Source organism: Syzygium oleosum, unplaced genomic scaffold, assembly GCF_021117445.2.
Source record: "Syzygium oleosum isolate NSW1041296 unplaced genomic scaffold, Sole_v2.1 Sole_v2.53, whole genome shotgun sequence".
Taxonomy (NCBI): Eukaryota; Viridiplantae; Streptophyta; class Magnoliopsida; order Myrtales; family Myrtaceae; genus Syzygium; species Syzygium oleosum.
In genome coordinates this window covers 221,307-237,668 of record NW_026607537.1, presented here as the reverse complement: position 1 = coordinate 237,668, position 16,362 = coordinate 221,307, and the positions used below count along the sequence as shown (strand labels likewise).

The following is a 16,362-nucleotide window of genomic DNA, read 5'->3' as shown; positions in this document are numbered from 1 at the left end:
ACAATGCTGGCATAGTATTGATACAGTTCTCAGATTAAAAGGAAATTAAGGAAAGACAGAATTTTAGATTCATCTACTGTTCAGGAATTTAATGGAATCAAGGATCAACTTAAATGGAAACATTCAGATAAGAAAAGCGGTTGAAATATTTAAAGCCATGTGAAAATATAAGATTCTCTTGGAAAGAGAAGAAAACTAAGTAGAAACTATTGTCTAGCAACATGTACGACTTTGCCCATCTCTCAGCTTTACTTTTTCTCTGTATGAGCAAACTCACCTCTGGTTTTGTCAAGTCTAAGAAGCCCTTATTTGTTCATGTGAAATTCTAGCAGGACATTTCAAACTCAGTAACTGTCATACAGTGAGCCTATGCTTCAAACAAGGTGGCGAATAAATGGAACTTATACAGAAAGTTTTCCTTGTTAACATGAGGACTGCAACGAAAGGCTCTGGGTACATTATAAAGAGAATAGGAGCAAGAGTATGCTAATTGAGGTTTCTCTTAGCAGAACTGAGAGCCAAGAGAGTAAACCTTTCCATAGCCGCCAGATCCAATTTCATTGGCTTCTGAGAAGTTGTTGGTGTATTTCTTAAGCTCTTCAAGACAAAACCATCTCGCTCCTTTGAGTTGGGGAATACTGCCGCTGCTCTTATTCGGGTCCCAGTTTACTGCATTCCAAAAATAACAACAATATTGACCGAGACTAACTTCCAAAATCAGAGACAAGCTAAGTAAGTGGCAAGTCTGCAGTGAATCTGCCCATACCAAAAGGGTTGCTTTGCTCTGTAGCCTTTTCTGCTCTTTTCTTTTGACGAAAAGCATAAATCCCTACAAGAGCCAATAGCGAGAGGAGAACAAAACCACCAGCTGCTGCACCAACGATGACTCCGATGTTTGACGATTTTTTGGATGCAGTTGGCACTTGTACTTCTGTGAGTGAGAAAGAGGGAGAGAGATTGTTGTTAGTATGATGAAGAAATAAAGACAATCAAAATGGACAAGGCAGCGGACCGTATGTCTCTGTTAAATAATTGGAGATATTACCAGCAAAGTACGTGTACTGATGGCCGATGAAATAGAAAGGCCCGAATAATTTTGACGGCTTGTAGGTCTGATTACTGAGCACAAAGCCGATACTGTTTATGCTAGTCCTGTTGAAACTAACCCCCTCAGATGGGAAGACCGCGAGGTTCAGTTCAAGGTAATCAGATGAATCCTTGTGTGGATAGCTCAGCGAGACAATATCTACCGGAAGTTGATAGGACTGAAAGAAAATCATCATGGAGCTTGCGAGGATTTCGAAATAAGTCGAGTTTCCTAAACCTGAGAAAGAAGGAGCTCTGAAGACTAAAGTTCCTGTGTAAGGATAACTGCATTTACAGTTGGGGCTGGAAGTCTGATTTGAATTGCAAACGGCTGGGATGCAATTATTAGGCGGTGTCGAGTATGAGGAGGTGTTGGATTGTGGAATGGTACAGTAACTTAGCCCAGCTGCTCCTGTTTCTTGACAAACTGGGTTACCGATAAGTCTGCAGAAATGCAATTATATGTGCAAAACATTAGCAAAACAAAACTGTGAAAAAAAAAGCATTGTCGATTCAGCTTGTGACAAAGTGAGTGAAAGGGGCAAAGAGCTTTATATGACTTACATCACCTCAACACTGTAACCTGTAGTACTCTGCTTGAAGTTATCAATAAAATTGATCTGCAAATCGATGAGTTGCAATTGATTGCTATGGCTGGTGCCTATATCCAAGGTTCCATTCAGCTGGTTGTTTTTTAAGACCCTGAAATCACAGGAAAATTCACACGTTCAGCCATCATCCCTAATGTCCAAGTTGAAATGCACCAGGAAGTCAATTGAATGAAGCAGGTCGAGTTTTGAAGAAGTATATGTCCATTACATTGAGGTAAATATTTGAGATCTAGATGATACTTACACACTTTGCAAACTGAAAATGCTGAAAAGGAAGACAGGTAGCCCTCCTCGAAGTTGCGTGTGTTCCAGTATTCTGAAATTGATAAAAGGTATAACCCTATTATTTACTTAGATATCTTCTATTTTATCCTTAAAAAAAGGAAAGAGATGGCTAGTCCAAAACCCAGAACCAGAAAACAATGAAATGTCATGTTTCATTTCGAGGGGGCCGGGGGGGAGTTGAAGTGAATTGATGGAGGCAAAAGACAGAGATTGGGAAACGTACAATGTTGTCAAAGAATGTAATGTTGGAATCCATGAAGGGAAATCTGTTGCGTCAAAACTGTTATTGCTTAAGTCCCTGAAAATCCACCTTTGTCAGTTGCAGTCCATGTTTTACATAGTCGTAGTGGGACAATAAGCAATGGCGAATTCAAAATTAAGAAAAAGAGTCTAAGATTATCTTTTACATTTCACCATGTGCTCTGTTTCCCTCAGAGAACTCATAAATGATCAGCAATTACACTGTACGCGATTAGCTAATTGTAAGACAATTATTACTTACAGGTAGTTGAGGGCCTTCATGCCAGCAAGGTTTGGCAACGGACCAGTTAGCCCATTGTTGGAAAGAAGACTAAAAAGTAGACCAGTAAATTTAGGAGATTGATTATAGTGATATGCGCTAGAAAACAGTGAAATGACACGACCAGAATTATGTTTTGCTTACAGTTCTCGAACAGATGTAAGATTGTTGAGATTTCCAGGGACTGCATCACTTAAAAAGTTCCTATCAAAGCGTCTGTGACCATTGAAATAGGTTAAACATTGACCTGAAGTGCAATGAGCACAAGGGAAGTAATCCTCATGAGGATTGCGTAGAACCGTAAGTACTCACACAACTTCCAAACTCTGCACCAGTCCAAGAGTGGAAGGGATGCTACCTGTGAGCTGATTGTTGTCAAAAAGCCTGCCCAGTTAAAGAAGTTCATGAGGATTTCTATCTTAGAATAAACGATAAGCAGGCAATTGCCTTCTCCACTTTCCACTGCGTCTCTCCTAGAAAGATGCTTTAAGTATCAAGAGAGGATAACAAAGATGTGCAGTGGAGAGAGAGAGAGAGAGAAGATCTAACTTTCTTTACATAATGCTTGAGAAGCCTCAAGGAAACAATGAATAGACCAGATGCAGCGCCCTAGTGGATTCTCAGAACTTACACATGTATGAGATGCATCTCAGAACTGAATAGTTGGGAAGGAATTGTGCCAGAGAGTTGATTCTGTCCAAAATGACTGTGCATGAAGGCAGAATATTAGTCAGATAACACAACAAAGGCGAATCAGTTCACAGATACAGCTACATGATAAGCTAGAAGACATGCACATACAAGTGCTTCGTGTGACGTAGCATATCAAGGCCAGGATTACTTCCATTCGATACTGGAATAGATCCAGTTAGCTGATTGTCAGCTAGATCCAGCCAGTAAAGCCCAGAAAGGTTACCGATGGTAGCGGGAATCAGCCCACTGAATCTATTTGAAGTTAGAGATCTGCAATATATTGGAAGGATGAGTTCCGATACATGCGATGACCAGGAGAATAATGCATGACCGAATTAAGCAAAACATGTTCTAGCTTCTCCAAAAACTGATCATGTACATGTAAGGTCCAAATCAAGTGTATGGGTTAGAGGACTTACAAAAACACCAGGTTCTGTAGAGATCCAATGGAATTTGGTATTTGGCCAGAAAATCCGCAACCAACCAGGATTCTTGCATTTTGAGATGAAAAGGCAGGTTGGTCATTTTTTACTTTGAAAGTCAGGGGACACAGAATATACTAGAAATGCTGATGATATATAGCTTACAAGCTCGTGAGCTTCATCAAGTTTCCAATTCGTACAGGCAAAGATCCAGTCAGACCCTTGTTGTAAGATAGGTCCCTTCATGAAAGGCTTATTATACTCAGCAACAAATAAAAGAAGGCCATTTCAAGCAGCTTAAACAGATAAAAGACCAAATCGTAGACAAGAATCCCGCTACTTGCACAATATTGACAGCTCCACATGCAATTTAGGACACATGGGAGAGAAGAAAGCACAAGAATATAGATAAGACTTAAGAGAACGAAAGAAAGAAAATGTCAACCCGAGCTGACGTGGAAAAAGAAGATGACACGTGGATGACAAGTTGGAAAAAATTTGTCAACAATTGGACAGAAAATTAACCAGGGCAGATTTGAGTTTGAAATGAAAATTTGTGATTTTTTATGAGATAAAAAAAAGTTTAGGGCAGATTTGGGATTACAATTAAAGTTTGTGTAATATATTTCTAAATTATCTTTTGGTAGAAAAAGACTACATAAATGGTAATTAAGTCCTTGCTCCGAACATAAACTGGAAAGTGACGGAGATAGTGAACTTACAGAATCTGTAATTCAAATAGTTGTCCAATGTCTCCCGAAAGTGAACCTGTCAAACCCATGCTCGACAACGTTCTGAAATTAAGAGAGTCCAATTAATTGCAGATATAGATAGAATTATTAAGCGCAGATTGTCAAACATAAAGTCAAAAAAGATGCTCAAAAACTTACATGGAAGTAATTCGAGAATTGGTGCAGCCAATCCCATCCCAAGCATCGCCACAAGGATCAGTCCCCACCCAGTTGGGTGGTGTATTTTGCCATTCACTCATGAGGCCCATAATCGAACCGACTGCATATAGAACCAATTGAATAAAGAAAAATTAATAAATAGATATGTGTGTGTTCATCAAATGGCAATTATCCAACATCTTCTGTATAAATCTGAGGATCCCAAAAGTTTCAAGGGCAAGTTGCTACAAAGTCGTCATCCATCTATTATCCAAGAGTGCGCAAGCAGGAAAATGAAAAATTGGAAGGATAGATACATTATCCGACAGCAGGCTACTCTAAAAATGTCCGGAATTTTGGTTGCTTGAATAGCAACCAACAGCATGATCTTTGTACCAGAGGGGTGTCTTTGTAGCTGAGGACTCCCTTATCTAACGAAAGTAGCATGATCTTTGTACCAAAACAAAATCCGTGTAGAATGACCTGAATGTAAGATAAGGAATTCCAAGTCCAGAACATGCTTAAAGAACAATAAGAACACTATATAAGGGGAATAAATTTTATAATATTGTGAACCCACTTTAAATACTACGAAGAGTACATTTACTCAGTCGACGCATTGCAATATTCGAGATCTCCAGTCCTCACTTATCTTCTGAAACACAGGCAAAAGGGAAGGCAATAAAGCCTTCATGGATCAAAGAGGCGGGAAAAAGGGGTGAAAACAGATTTAGATCACCTCAACAATGCTAATGTTGATAGGAATACAGGAAACATCGATATTTCAAGAAAGTTGAGTGAACTAGGGTTCTTATAATTGGTTGTGGACAATTGGTCAACTCTGATTCCTGCAAATGTTGTGACATCCTCTGACTAGGAGGAACTCAGTTCATCTAAGTGGGCAATGGCTCGACAATATGCAAAAAGTCCAGGCGAGCGGAATTGTGCAACTCGCAAATTCACCTATATGAAATGATACATTTTGGAAAATAAACGTCAAGAAAGTAGTTGAACCAAGCTTACAATCGTAAGGATGTGTAGCTGCATCTCCAATGGAATCTCCAAGGAGAACAACTAGCAGAATCGCCAGAACTCGCACACCCATGACTCGGAATCTCGAAACTTGGAGAACTCAAAGTTGTTCTTTCAGCTTCAGCAGTTGCATCCCATTGAATTCTTCATCAAGAGACCTCAACTCGGTTGACATGATGGCAAAATGAAAAGGCTGGTTGCCAACTCCCAGCATATCTTTCTTTCCTAGCAATCTTTTCTTTTTTTTCTTTCTCTTTTCTTATCAAAGAAAAGAAAAAGTATTATCCGTGACAACTTTGGATTGGCGTCTCGTTGATCCGATTGACAGGCAATGCGAACATCAGCACAACAGAACCATACTCGTCTGCATTTCTTTTCCCCAAGTGCTCCATTTATTTTAATGGGGAGGAGTTTACTCAGTCAACACCAAGCGACAAAGTCCAAACAGTTAAGAAAAGAGAAGATGAGCACCGAAACATGGGTTGAAGATGAAGGAAAAAATGTGGAAAACGACAAGTTGACGAAAGAAGTACCCTGTCCGCGCCAACGTTGGCGACAGTAGGTCACGTAGTAGCAGAGTCAACGAATGTCTGGTTGTTTTCGAAAAATCATTCGACTGAACTGGGCCAGAATTTAAAACTATGCATGCATACGTTGCTTGAGACATGCAAAGATTAGGATGTGATAAAGATTGGATTGGATGGGGGAGGAGGAAGATCCATATTCAATGCGATGTGATGAGCAGAAACTTTATAATGGACAATCATGAAGTCAATAAGCATATATTAAATGAAAGAGTCATGGGATAGATAGGTAAATTGAATGTAATTGCCTCTAATTCCCGTCTTTGATTTAGATGAGATTGAATTTTTTGTTGCTTGTGAGCTTTTTCGCACCCAAGACGATTCTACTGCTCCGTAGAAAAAAACCGATCTTATTTCGTGCTAGTAGATTTCTTTAAGATTTGATTAGCATCAGATTATCAGTAACTTATGGATAACTTAACGAAACTTTTATCAGATTGCTAACACTTTTTGAGAGATTAAAATTCTCGATTTTTCTCATTTTTTACTAACTTTTGTTTTTCTTTCTCACCAACATCTTAAATTTATCAACTCTTATATGAATTTATCAATCTACATTTCATCAACTTATCAAATTTTTTTAATTAAATTACCAAATTAGTTTTTGGTTATTAATTCTTGTTTGAGTTAATTACCAATATGCATTAAAATATTTTTATTTAATTTACCAATTTTTGTTATCATTTATCAACTTTTCTTTTTTACAAACGTCTTAAGTTTATCAACTCTCATGTGAATTCATAATTTTCCTTGGTGTAACTTACCAGTTTGTCTTTCAATAGGTTACTAACTAGTTTTGGGTTAACAAATCTTGTCTGAGTTACCTAGCAACTTTTATTTGTTTTAGTTTAATTTACCAACTTTTTATCTTGCTTACAAATTAGTTTAATTTACTCATTCTTTTGAGAAATCATTAACCTATTTAGAGTAATAACCTACTTTTACTTGATTAAGATATCAATACGTTTTGTGTTGAGTTAGTTACGGACGTTTATGAATTTATTTATAAATTGCCAACTTATATCACCTCTAATAAAAAAATTTCTCTTATATTTTAGAAAATTTTATTTGCATTTCTTACCGGCATCTTAAATTTGCAAACTATTATATTAAATTACTAACCTTTTGGGAAAACACCACCAAAAACTCCAAACTATGCCACTTGTGACAAATTTACCTTTAACTTTTTTTTGTGACACGAAAAACTCCAATTGTACCACTTGTGACACATTTACCCTATAATATTTGTTCCAGGGCATTTTCGACCTTTCTTTTTTTTTCTTGTTTTTTTTCCTTTTTTTTCTTTTCTCTTCCCCTCCGCCGGCGAGGGCCACCCTCGCCGGCGTCGGGGCGAGGGCAGCCCTCACCAGATCCGGCGAGGGCGACCCTCCCCGACGGAGGGAAGAGAGAAGAAAAAAAAAGGAAAAAAAATAGAAAAAAGAAAAAGACAAAAATGCCCTTGGACAAATGTATTGTGGGGTAAATGTGTCACAAGTGGCATAGTTTGGGGTTTTTCATGCCACAAAAAAAAGTTTATGGTAAATTTGTCACAAGTGACATAGTTTTGGATTTTTTGTGGTGTTTTCCCAACCTTTTTAAAGTGACTTAACACTTTCCTCCAATAAAGTAACCAACAACTTTTTGTTACAAACTCTTATTTGAATTGCATATTACTAACATTTATTTATTCTTTTAATTTATCAACTTTTCTATGAATTACCACTTTTATTTATCTCACCACCAACTCTTTATATAATCACAAATCTCAATTAAAGAGATTATCAACTTTTCACAAACTAACTAATAATGCGTTACCAATTCTTGTTTGAGTTAGTTACTAATGTTTATTTGGTGTTTTCTTCTTTAAATACCAACTTCTCTCATCCTCCACCAATTTTTACTTACCTTTCTATCCAACAACTTAAATTTACCAACTATAAATAATTTCTCGACCTTTATTTGTGTGACTTACTTTTCTTAAATAGTTAACTAGCTTTAGGTCATCAATTGAGTTGCTTATTAGTATTTATTTGTTGTTATTATCTTCACCAACTTTTCTATCGAGTCATCACTATTATTTGTTCTGCTAACCAACTTTTTTGCCAACTCGTTTTAAAAATTACCAGGTTTAATTAGAGTGATTGCCGAATTTTCTCTAATTAATTTACTAATTAGTTTTATATTACCAACACTTATTTCAGTTATTTACCAATATTTATTTGGATTTTTTTTGTTAGTAAATTACCAACCTTTCCTATATCTGACAACAGAAAAGCTTCTTCCGTTGTTTACCACTTTTATTTACCTTTATTAGGTTTACTCTCTATTATATAAAAAAACCAATTTTTTGTGTGACTTACCAACTTTTCTCTAATTAAGTTACTACATTTACTTTCCAATTTTTATATCATTTTAAATTACCAGTTTTATTTGCTTTACTTATTAATCATTTTACACAATTATATGACTAGTTAATTTAGCACTATTAACTCTTATTTGAGTTAATTGCCGACGTTTATTTGAATTTCATTAAATTATCAATTTCTCTATGTTCTGACCAAAAAATACTTATCATATTATTTAACAACTTTTATTTAACTTTCTTAATAACACCATAAATTTACCAACTATTATATGAAATTACAAACTTCCATTTGGAACTTACCAATTTTATTCCTTATTAATTAACCCGATAAAAAAAATTTAAAATTTTTGGGTTAATACCACGAAAAACCCCAAACTGGTACACCTGTGACAATTTTACCCCAAACTAACCCCAAACTGGTACATTTGTGACAAATTTACCCTTCGTTAGTGTCTGTTAAATTGGATTAATATTACGAAAAATCACAAGTTGGTAAACTTGTGACAAACAGAGGGGTAAAACCCCAAACTAGTACACCTGTCAACTACCACGTGTCATCAAACTTAGTAATTTGACTGTAAAATTTAACGGAAACTAACGGAGAGTAAAATTGTCACAGGTGTACCAGTTTGGGGTTTTTGGTGGTCACAAAAATAGTTCGAAGTAAAATTATCACAGGTGCACCAGTTTGGGGTTTTTTATGGTATTAACCCTAATTTATTTTTAAATCACATAAACTTACATAACTAACTCAAATAAGAATTACTAATCCATAACTAGTTGATAATTTAATCGGAGAAAACTTAATAAATCACTTAATTTCAATCGAAGTTGGTAAATTAAAGGTGTAATTAAGATAGATAATAATTTTTTTGTCCTATGGTTTGAGGAGCTCAAGGCGAGCCCCTACAATGCCCACCTGGGAAACCTATAAATCCCCTAGTCAAAGGAGGGAAGTTTTGAACTCCCCACCTCCTCATTCCCACGTGGGAATGTTGGTCACCGGGAGGTTGATAGGTAATAAATTTTAGTAAAAGATTAGAAAATTTGGGAATTTGAAAGAAAACTAAATTTGGGAAGTAGCTCGAATGAGAGTCAATAACTTAATTAGAGGAAAATTGGCCATCTTTTTAGGTGTCCGGTTCAGAGAAGACGGGAAGCCTACGGTCATCTCCGAGGCATGTGTTTCACCCAATGACCAAGATCGCCGAAGTTTCCTCCTTGATTGTCTTCGACTGAATTGACATTGCCATTGTCGTGTTCCATTGGTTGTCCGAGAGTGCATTCAAGTCAAGCAAAACGTGTTTTGCCTTGCTGGAGTTGATCTTGACCAAACTATTCAAAGCCCGAGTTCGACGAACACTCAGATTCGAGCAGCTCGCAAGCTTATCTCTGACAAACAGAAAGGCTCCTTTTATCGTTTACCGACTTTTGTTTACATTTCTCACCATCTGCTTAATTTACCAGCTATGATATGAAATTATCAATTTTCATCTATGCAACTTACGAACTTTTATTACATTACTAACTAATTTTGGGTTGTTGAAATACACATGTGAGTTGTGTTATAGAAGTCTCATATCGGATAATTGATGTGGTATTGAACAATTAATATATTTTAGTTGGCCCATAACTCATTGGCTTAAGCTTTTGAGTAAATGTGAATTCAACTAGATATGTTGATAGGCTCGAACTTGAATTCCTTCTTGGCGACCTCCTCAGGTGAAGGTATCGGTTTTTACTGTGCACTCCCAACATGGGTTACCAACTCTTATATGAGTAGCTTACTAGCATTTATTTCTTTTTATTGCATACCAAGTTTACCAACTTTTTTTAGAAATTACCAACTTCGATTAGAGTGATTGCCAAAATTTTTTGTTATTAAATTACCGATTTTTGTTAACTCCGACAAAAAAGAACTTTTCTACATTTCTCGGTACTATCTTATATGAAATCACTAACCTTTTCTATATGATTTATCAACTTTTTTCTGATTGAGTTACCAACCATTACTGACTTTCATTTGAGTTGATATCAATGCTTATTTCATCTTCTTCTTTTTTTTATTTACCTATTTTTCTATGGAATTACCACTTTTATCTGCCAAACTTAGCAATTGTATTACCTATGGAGCAGGCCAAGGTCAGTTCTTAGAAATAAAAATTCTCAGTGTGCCAACTTCTGGTTGTCCGATATAGAGAAAGAGAGAAGTCTAAGGTCTGCCCCCAAGACGCACGTTTCCCTCAACGACCAAGACCACAGATTTTTCCTTCTTGATCGTCTTCGAGTGAGTTCAAATTCAAACCATTGTTGGCTCCACTGGGGTTGCCCTAGAGTCCAAGCAACTCCAGCTTTTCTCAACAATTTTTTTGGGCCCGCCTTGTTGTCTACTCGAACATGTTTTTCTTAGTTTGAGTTGAGCTTGACTATCAATAGATGTATCTGAAAGTTAATTCACTAGGAATATTCTTGTAGCTATCCATAGTTCTGTCTTACTTGACTGTAGTCGGAATAAGTTACTAATAAGATCAAATTTCCCACTTTCATATATTAAAGGTCACCCAGTGTGCAAAGACATTAAGGTTGGAGAAGGCGGTGCACCGCCACGGACTATACATGATGTGCCCCCGACCGTTGGAAGACTTACCCTCTCTCTCCCTCTCTCGCGCCCTCCCTCTCAGCCACCATTTTCCTGTGACGGCCGGCATTTCTCACCCTCCTCGCACCACCTCCCTCCGCCTCGTCATCCACAGCGTCTCCACCCTCTCTCCCTCCCAGCATCAATCTCTCTTTTGGAGACTCATCGGTGGTGAAGACCTACAGTATTAAGTCCGGTCCATGTTTCCAAAGACGTGATACTTGTACCAGATCACACTCGAGTCATTTTGAAGCTAATTCAAGCTACAAATCTGGCATCTTTCAAGTGCATCACATTAGGAACTAAGTTTTACACATCTGGCTTGTCATTCATGCCGCTATTTAAAATGCCTAATGGCTCCCATTTTTGAATTGATCACCTTAGTAATAAATCACAACTTTCTTTCTTCTTTCCACATTGTACAGTGCAGGTTGGCGTCAACTCTTCACCCCTTTTTTGTGGATACTCCACACATGCCGCAAACATGTGAGTGCGATTGCTTAAGCAATGGATACAAAATAGTAATTGCAAACAACAAGGCTACTCCAGGTTACATGGTTGGGGTATTCCAATATTCATGTACTTAAGGGCACTTGTGCAGAGAAACTAAGTCGAGAATCAGCGCCACAAAACTGGAAGAAAACTTACAAAATGCAAACTGCAAAAGTACTAAGCCGAAACAGAAACGCCCACTGCACTGCTTATATCTCATCTTCCTCAAAAATATCTCGTTCAGGGTAGTCCCCAACCTGGAAACCACATAATGATGAGAAAATTAAAGTTAAGGACAGTTGAAGTTCAACATGCAAAGGCAACAGAACCCAACTCTGGTTAATAAGGACACTTTCTTTTGGAAATTTCGCAAGCATTTCTACCAAAGCTAAATGAAGAAAATTCGACACTTGGAAGTTGTTGCATCTCACAATTTAAATGCATGTCTCAAAGCATCAACAATAAATTTGAATGCAACAAAAATGTTTCAAGAGAGATGTGCAGACATCCATAGAAAATGATACCTCACTTTTAGCAATTTTTCCAGTTCAACAATTGGCTCATAATTTAAACATCTAGCAGTAGCAGCAGCACTAAGTTTTAAGTATTAGCTAAGATAACATCATCAAACTATAGTTGTCGCCTTACCTTTACTTTGTCTGGTCTGACCACTGCACCATGAAGTGGAGGACAGTTGAAGTACCGTGTCCCTTTCACCCTGCAACAAAATGTCCAGTAAGTTTACAATTGCACAGGGCCAGCCATGGGGAAAAGAAGTTACTCTTGTTAGCACAAGCAGATGACAGCAGGCATTCACATGAAGAGCAGAATATCATGGTACTTATTGAGAATCTTGCAGTAATGAATTGTTAAATGCCTTTCAGCCTAACAATCATCGTGCCCGGAGAACACAGAGCTTCAGAGATCTAAGGAAGTAGAGTTAACACACCTCAAGGCTCGAATTAAACCTTTGAGCCTTTTTTCTTTCGTCGTGTTATTAACAGGTTTTTGCAGCTTATTGTAGCTAACCATTCTTCAGAAGCAAGAAACAGGCCATATGTGCGCAGCCTGAGAATTGAGCTAAGCATTGCTCTTCATGACGACTTTTTTTGGTGTAAAGCAGGGGGCAAGGAAAGAAGTATATCATATGTTCTCCAACTTGGGATGGAGATTTTGGAATAATAGAATAAGCTCCAAAATAAATATGTTTTTTCCACTAATGTTCACTGATCATTTCATCTATCAATCAATAAAAGCGCAGTTTTATCTTTGTTAGCATTGTCATTACTATAGTCACTCTTTCTTTGCAACAATGAACACTAAAATCAATCCGGAGATACAAGCTGACAGTGGATCATTGACAGTGACGAGTATATAGAGCAACTGAAGTTAATGCCAAAAGAAAGATTTGTAAAGAGGGACATACATGCCATCATGCTTTCCCAATGGTTCATCATATTGAACTCCAACCCAGAAACCAGGTGCAAGAGATTCTGCTTTACCCACAAATTTCACTACTCCTCTTTTAGCCCCTGGCTCAACTTCACACCTATCTCCCACCTTAACAATCAAAGAAGACAGAAACCACAAATCATGTCCATCCTGTTAGCAAGGCATAAAAACAGCACAACATTTGACAAAAGGATAGCAAGAAACAATACAAGGAAGAGAAATAGAACAAGCCAAGAAATGCTTCTGTGCCTCTGATAAACAAACTTCAGCACAAATGTACGTGTTCAACTTCCTCTTTCATGTAACAGGTCAAATAGAGATCTCAAACTCAAAAACTCCTAAAACTATCAATCAGATTCCGCATCAACCACGCTCGCAAAAAGAAAAGTGGTTAGCAACTGTTAATATCAGTAAGACAGCCAAAAACTTCTCCTAGTTTTAGTTCTCTTGGATACGAAATTACCCCAACCAAAGCAGATGATAACTAATGTATGCAATTTTTAGTATGATGAAGGAATCCTTCACAAAGGAACCCAGATACATTGATCTTCTTCAGAGATGCAAGGATGATTTTCAAATTCACTACTGTCAGAGCACTCGAAGTGGTCAATGCTCTGTCATTTCATTTTTGATTCACTCTCACACCTCCTTTCCACCCAGAATGCTTTCCCTACTTGTAGCCAGATTGTTCTAAGATATATGAATAGTATCACATAAGAGATCGTTAATCACCAGAGAAAAAAGTAACCAAACTACCGACCTTGACATTAGTGCAGAGATCTTCCATGTAGTTGTCTGTTATCTGTAGATAACAATAGTAGACAATTTCAAATACTTCATCCAGAAATATTTTTGAATAAGGACATGGGATCACTGATTGGATAGGCATGATAGGGAAACAGGAAAAAAAACACCTTCGATGACTGGCGTACAAAGTAAATTTGAAGAGGGGACAGAATGCTCTACAGAAACATGACTTTGGAGCCATATGACTCTACTGGTAGTAGTACCTTTCAGCTAGTCAAACTCAAGACATTACCTTCGGCTCAAAAGCTGATGGATTTGGGGATGAGATTTTTTCCTTAAATTTCCGGAAAGTTCCTGGAAAAGGAGAAATACATCTTCAAATCCATTCAATGACAAGATGAAGCAGTAAAATCAGAAAAGACAAATGTGCGCAATAAGGTATGCACTGTCCGATTAATATGTCCCCAAAAGAGCAACACTGTGATTAAATCCTCCAACATCAGTCATGATCAACTTCATTACATATTACTGTTAATCTTGTCATCCGTTCTATCTGGCAGGACAATACAGACCATGAGAAATAGCCACTTTCATATAGCAGTAAAAGCTCAGGCAATTCCAAAACAAGCACATCTCGCATTATGGAGTTGCATCGACTCGTTCTTATAACTTTTGAACATAAGAAGTTTCTTACATGTTTTTTCCCTGTTCCATGATTAAAAGTATGATTCAGGTAAAGTGAATACAAAATGACTACATGATCTTTATGTTAAATATACTTCAACGAACGGATGGGTAAACTTCATGCTAAGAACACACCATCGCGTTTATCATAAGCGTCATCTGAAATTTGATATTTTTCCACCAATGAAGTATCTTCTAACCAGCCACCAGAGGTTACAGATGATGGATCGACATCTATAATATGCAACCGATACCTTTCAAGAAAAAATAGCCAAAACATGGACCAGTCAATAAACAAACAAGGAAGTGCAGCAAAGTAAAAAGAAATCCACAACAAAAATTGCCAGTTTGTAGATGATGATTAGGACACAAATGTTCATAACGATTATAAAATCACAAGTCACGAGCAAACGATGCAGCTTTCTTTATTGGCTAAAATATAACCATATCCATATAAAGAGGGGCGGAAAAGTGAGTCTGTAACGCTTTTTTCTTGGTTTGCAAATAATTTACTGAACAAAACATCAAGGAGACCCATCTTATTACATAATACAAAGTGTTTTTGGAGCACGAAACATCTGCTACCATCACCATTTCACGAAATGTAATTAAAAGTCAGCATAGGAAAGCCTACGACAGTCTAGAAAGGGCATGTTGATTAATTTTTGGCAGGAACTCATCACTGTAGGGTTGATCTGTATTAGTTCAGACGCAACACGCAGCAATTATACAAAGACTCCAGAAAACCTCAAGCATCACAACATGCCTAGCGATAAAAACGGAGAATTCGGAACTGACCCATCAGTCGGCGAGTAAAAACCCAGTGGCCTGTTGTTATCATCCAAGCTACAAACTTTGGACCCGGTGTCATCATAGAGGTCGAGGCGCATCGATTCCACAGACGTACCGCATTTCCTCCAAAGCTTGTCTTTCACGGACTCCACCGTGGTCTGATCATCAACAGCGAAACAAAGGACACCCGAACAAGATTCATCAGATTCAACAACTCATCAGCTTCGCTCCATAAAATTAAGGAAACATCAAGATCGAACTGGAACCGAACCGCGAATCAGACCCAGAAGCCAAAATTCCCCGCCATCACCAACCAAAGATGAGAGAACTCCGACGGAACCTCTCACCTGAAGCGAGAGACGGATTTCGGAAGAGAAGGTCTTGAGGTTGGAGTGGGAGAGCCGAAGGAGCACGGACTCGTCACCCGGGAGCTGCTGCAACCGGCTCGCCATTGCCGTCACCGGGCGTCGCCGCTCCGCTCCCCTCCTGAATCACACCCGCAAGGATTCGAAAATGCTCGATTCGAACTCTCTCTCTCTCAGCCAATTCGGGAAAGCAAAATTCCAACAGACAGATTCGCCAAGAATTTAGAGATCCGACTGATGGGCGGGCTTAAGACCGAGCCATTATGGTCTCTTTCCTCTGCACGACAACGTGTGAAAATAAGCCCAATACGGACCACAACTTCCATGCACCACCAAAACTAGGTGCACTAAAAAGTTTTTGAGTCCCTGTGTGGTGAATGTAGTATGATTTAGCATTTAACTATTAGATTGGATTTTGTTTAAACTATAGAGCATAAAAATACATAATTTGAGATCTATAAGAGAGAGAAAGTTACAAAGAGTTTCAACTCGAGATCTCTTTTTTTAAAATTTGCAAAGAATGTTTGTAAGATATCAACCCGTTTTACTTTTAGATCTTAAGAAAGGAGAAATGACATTTTACGATCATTTCATGGAGATGTTCGAGGGTGATCGGTAACGGGTGAGGTCCCGATTTGCGTGAGTTGAAATTTGGAAGCTACCCCAGTCGGGTCAGGTTCGGAGATCTCGGAACTAGGGGTCGG

The 16,362-nt window shown here is 37.9% G+C and overlaps 2 protein-coding genes across 6 annotated transcripts in view; both read right to left on the bottom strand.

Annotated features, from left to right (window-relative positions):
* The window catches only part of LOC115691168 (leucine-rich repeat receptor protein kinase HPCA1-like), a 30,720-nt gene extending 24,713 nt beyond the window's left edge, over positions 1 to 6,007 (bottom strand). Inside the window, exons 1-16 of one of the 5 annotated variants that reach the window (XM_056307435.1) lie at positions 5,531 to 5,930; positions 4,508 to 4,628; positions 4,340 to 4,411; positions 3,783 to 3,857; positions 3,615 to 3,686; positions 3,304 to 3,465; positions 3,134 to 3,208; positions 2,815 to 2,886; positions 2,647 to 2,718; positions 2,485 to 2,553; positions 2,206 to 2,280; positions 1,942 to 2,013; positions 1,651 to 1,788; positions 1,046 to 1,530; positions 767 to 931; positions 533 to 669 (exon numbers count right to left, since the gene is read on the bottom strand). In XM_056307435.1, coding sequence (XP_056163410.1) covers positions 533 to 669; positions 767 to 931; positions 1,046 to 1,530; positions 1,651 to 1,788; positions 1,942 to 2,013; positions 2,206 to 2,280; positions 2,485 to 2,553; positions 2,647 to 2,718; positions 2,815 to 2,886; positions 3,134 to 3,208; positions 3,304 to 3,465; positions 3,615 to 3,686; positions 3,783 to 3,857; positions 4,340 to 4,411; positions 4,508 to 4,628; positions 5,531 to 5,612 — 1,944 coding nt within the window. In that variant the 5' untranslated portion in view covers positions 5,613 to 5,930. Of the gene's footprint in view, positions 1 to 532; positions 670 to 766; positions 932 to 1,045; positions 1,531 to 1,650; positions 1,789 to 1,941; positions 2,014 to 2,205; positions 2,281 to 2,484; positions 2,554 to 2,646; positions 2,719 to 2,814; positions 2,887 to 3,133; positions 3,209 to 3,303; positions 3,466 to 3,614; positions 3,687 to 3,782; positions 3,858 to 4,339; positions 4,412 to 4,507; positions 4,629 to 5,108; positions 5,163 to 5,530 lie in introns of all 5 variants that reach the window. The other 4 variants (XM_030617740.2, XM_056307437.1, XM_056307438.1 and 1 more) reach the window with 4 other exon arrangements.
* A 5,619-nt stretch (positions 6,008 to 11,626) lies between these two features.
* LOC115691170 (tubulin-folding cofactor B-like) lies at positions 11,627 to 15,956 on the bottom strand. Its single transcript, XM_030617742.2, has 8 exons — positions 15,641 to 15,956; positions 15,300 to 15,451; positions 14,637 to 14,755; positions 14,110 to 14,171; positions 13,831 to 13,872; positions 13,045 to 13,178; positions 12,267 to 12,336; positions 11,627 to 11,875 (listed from the first exon to the last, which is right to left on the bottom strand). The coding sequence occupies exons 1-8, from the start codon at positions 15,743 to 15,745 to the stop codon at positions 11,828 to 11,830; spliced, it is 732 nt and encodes a 243-aa protein (XP_030473602.2). The 5' UTR covers positions 15,746 to 15,956; the 3' UTR covers positions 11,627 to 11,827.
* Between the last annotated feature and the right edge of the window lie 406 nt (positions 15,957 to 16,362).

Bases quoted from the DNA above. Each gene is read 5' to 3' on its own strand.
- LOC115691170 (XM_030617742.2), bottom strand. From the start codon at position 15,745: ATGGCGAGCCGGTTGCAGCAGCTCCCGGGTGACGAGTCCGTGCTCCTT. The intron at 15,452-15,640 runs GTGAGAGGTTCC...GTTGATGATCAG, and splicing joins AAATCCGTCTCTCGCTTCAG to ACCACGGTGGAGTCCGTGAA. The intron at 13,179-13,830 runs GTCGGTAGTTTG...TTGATTGTTAAG, and splicing joins ATCTCTGCACTAATGTCAAG to GTGGGAGATAGGTGTGAAGT.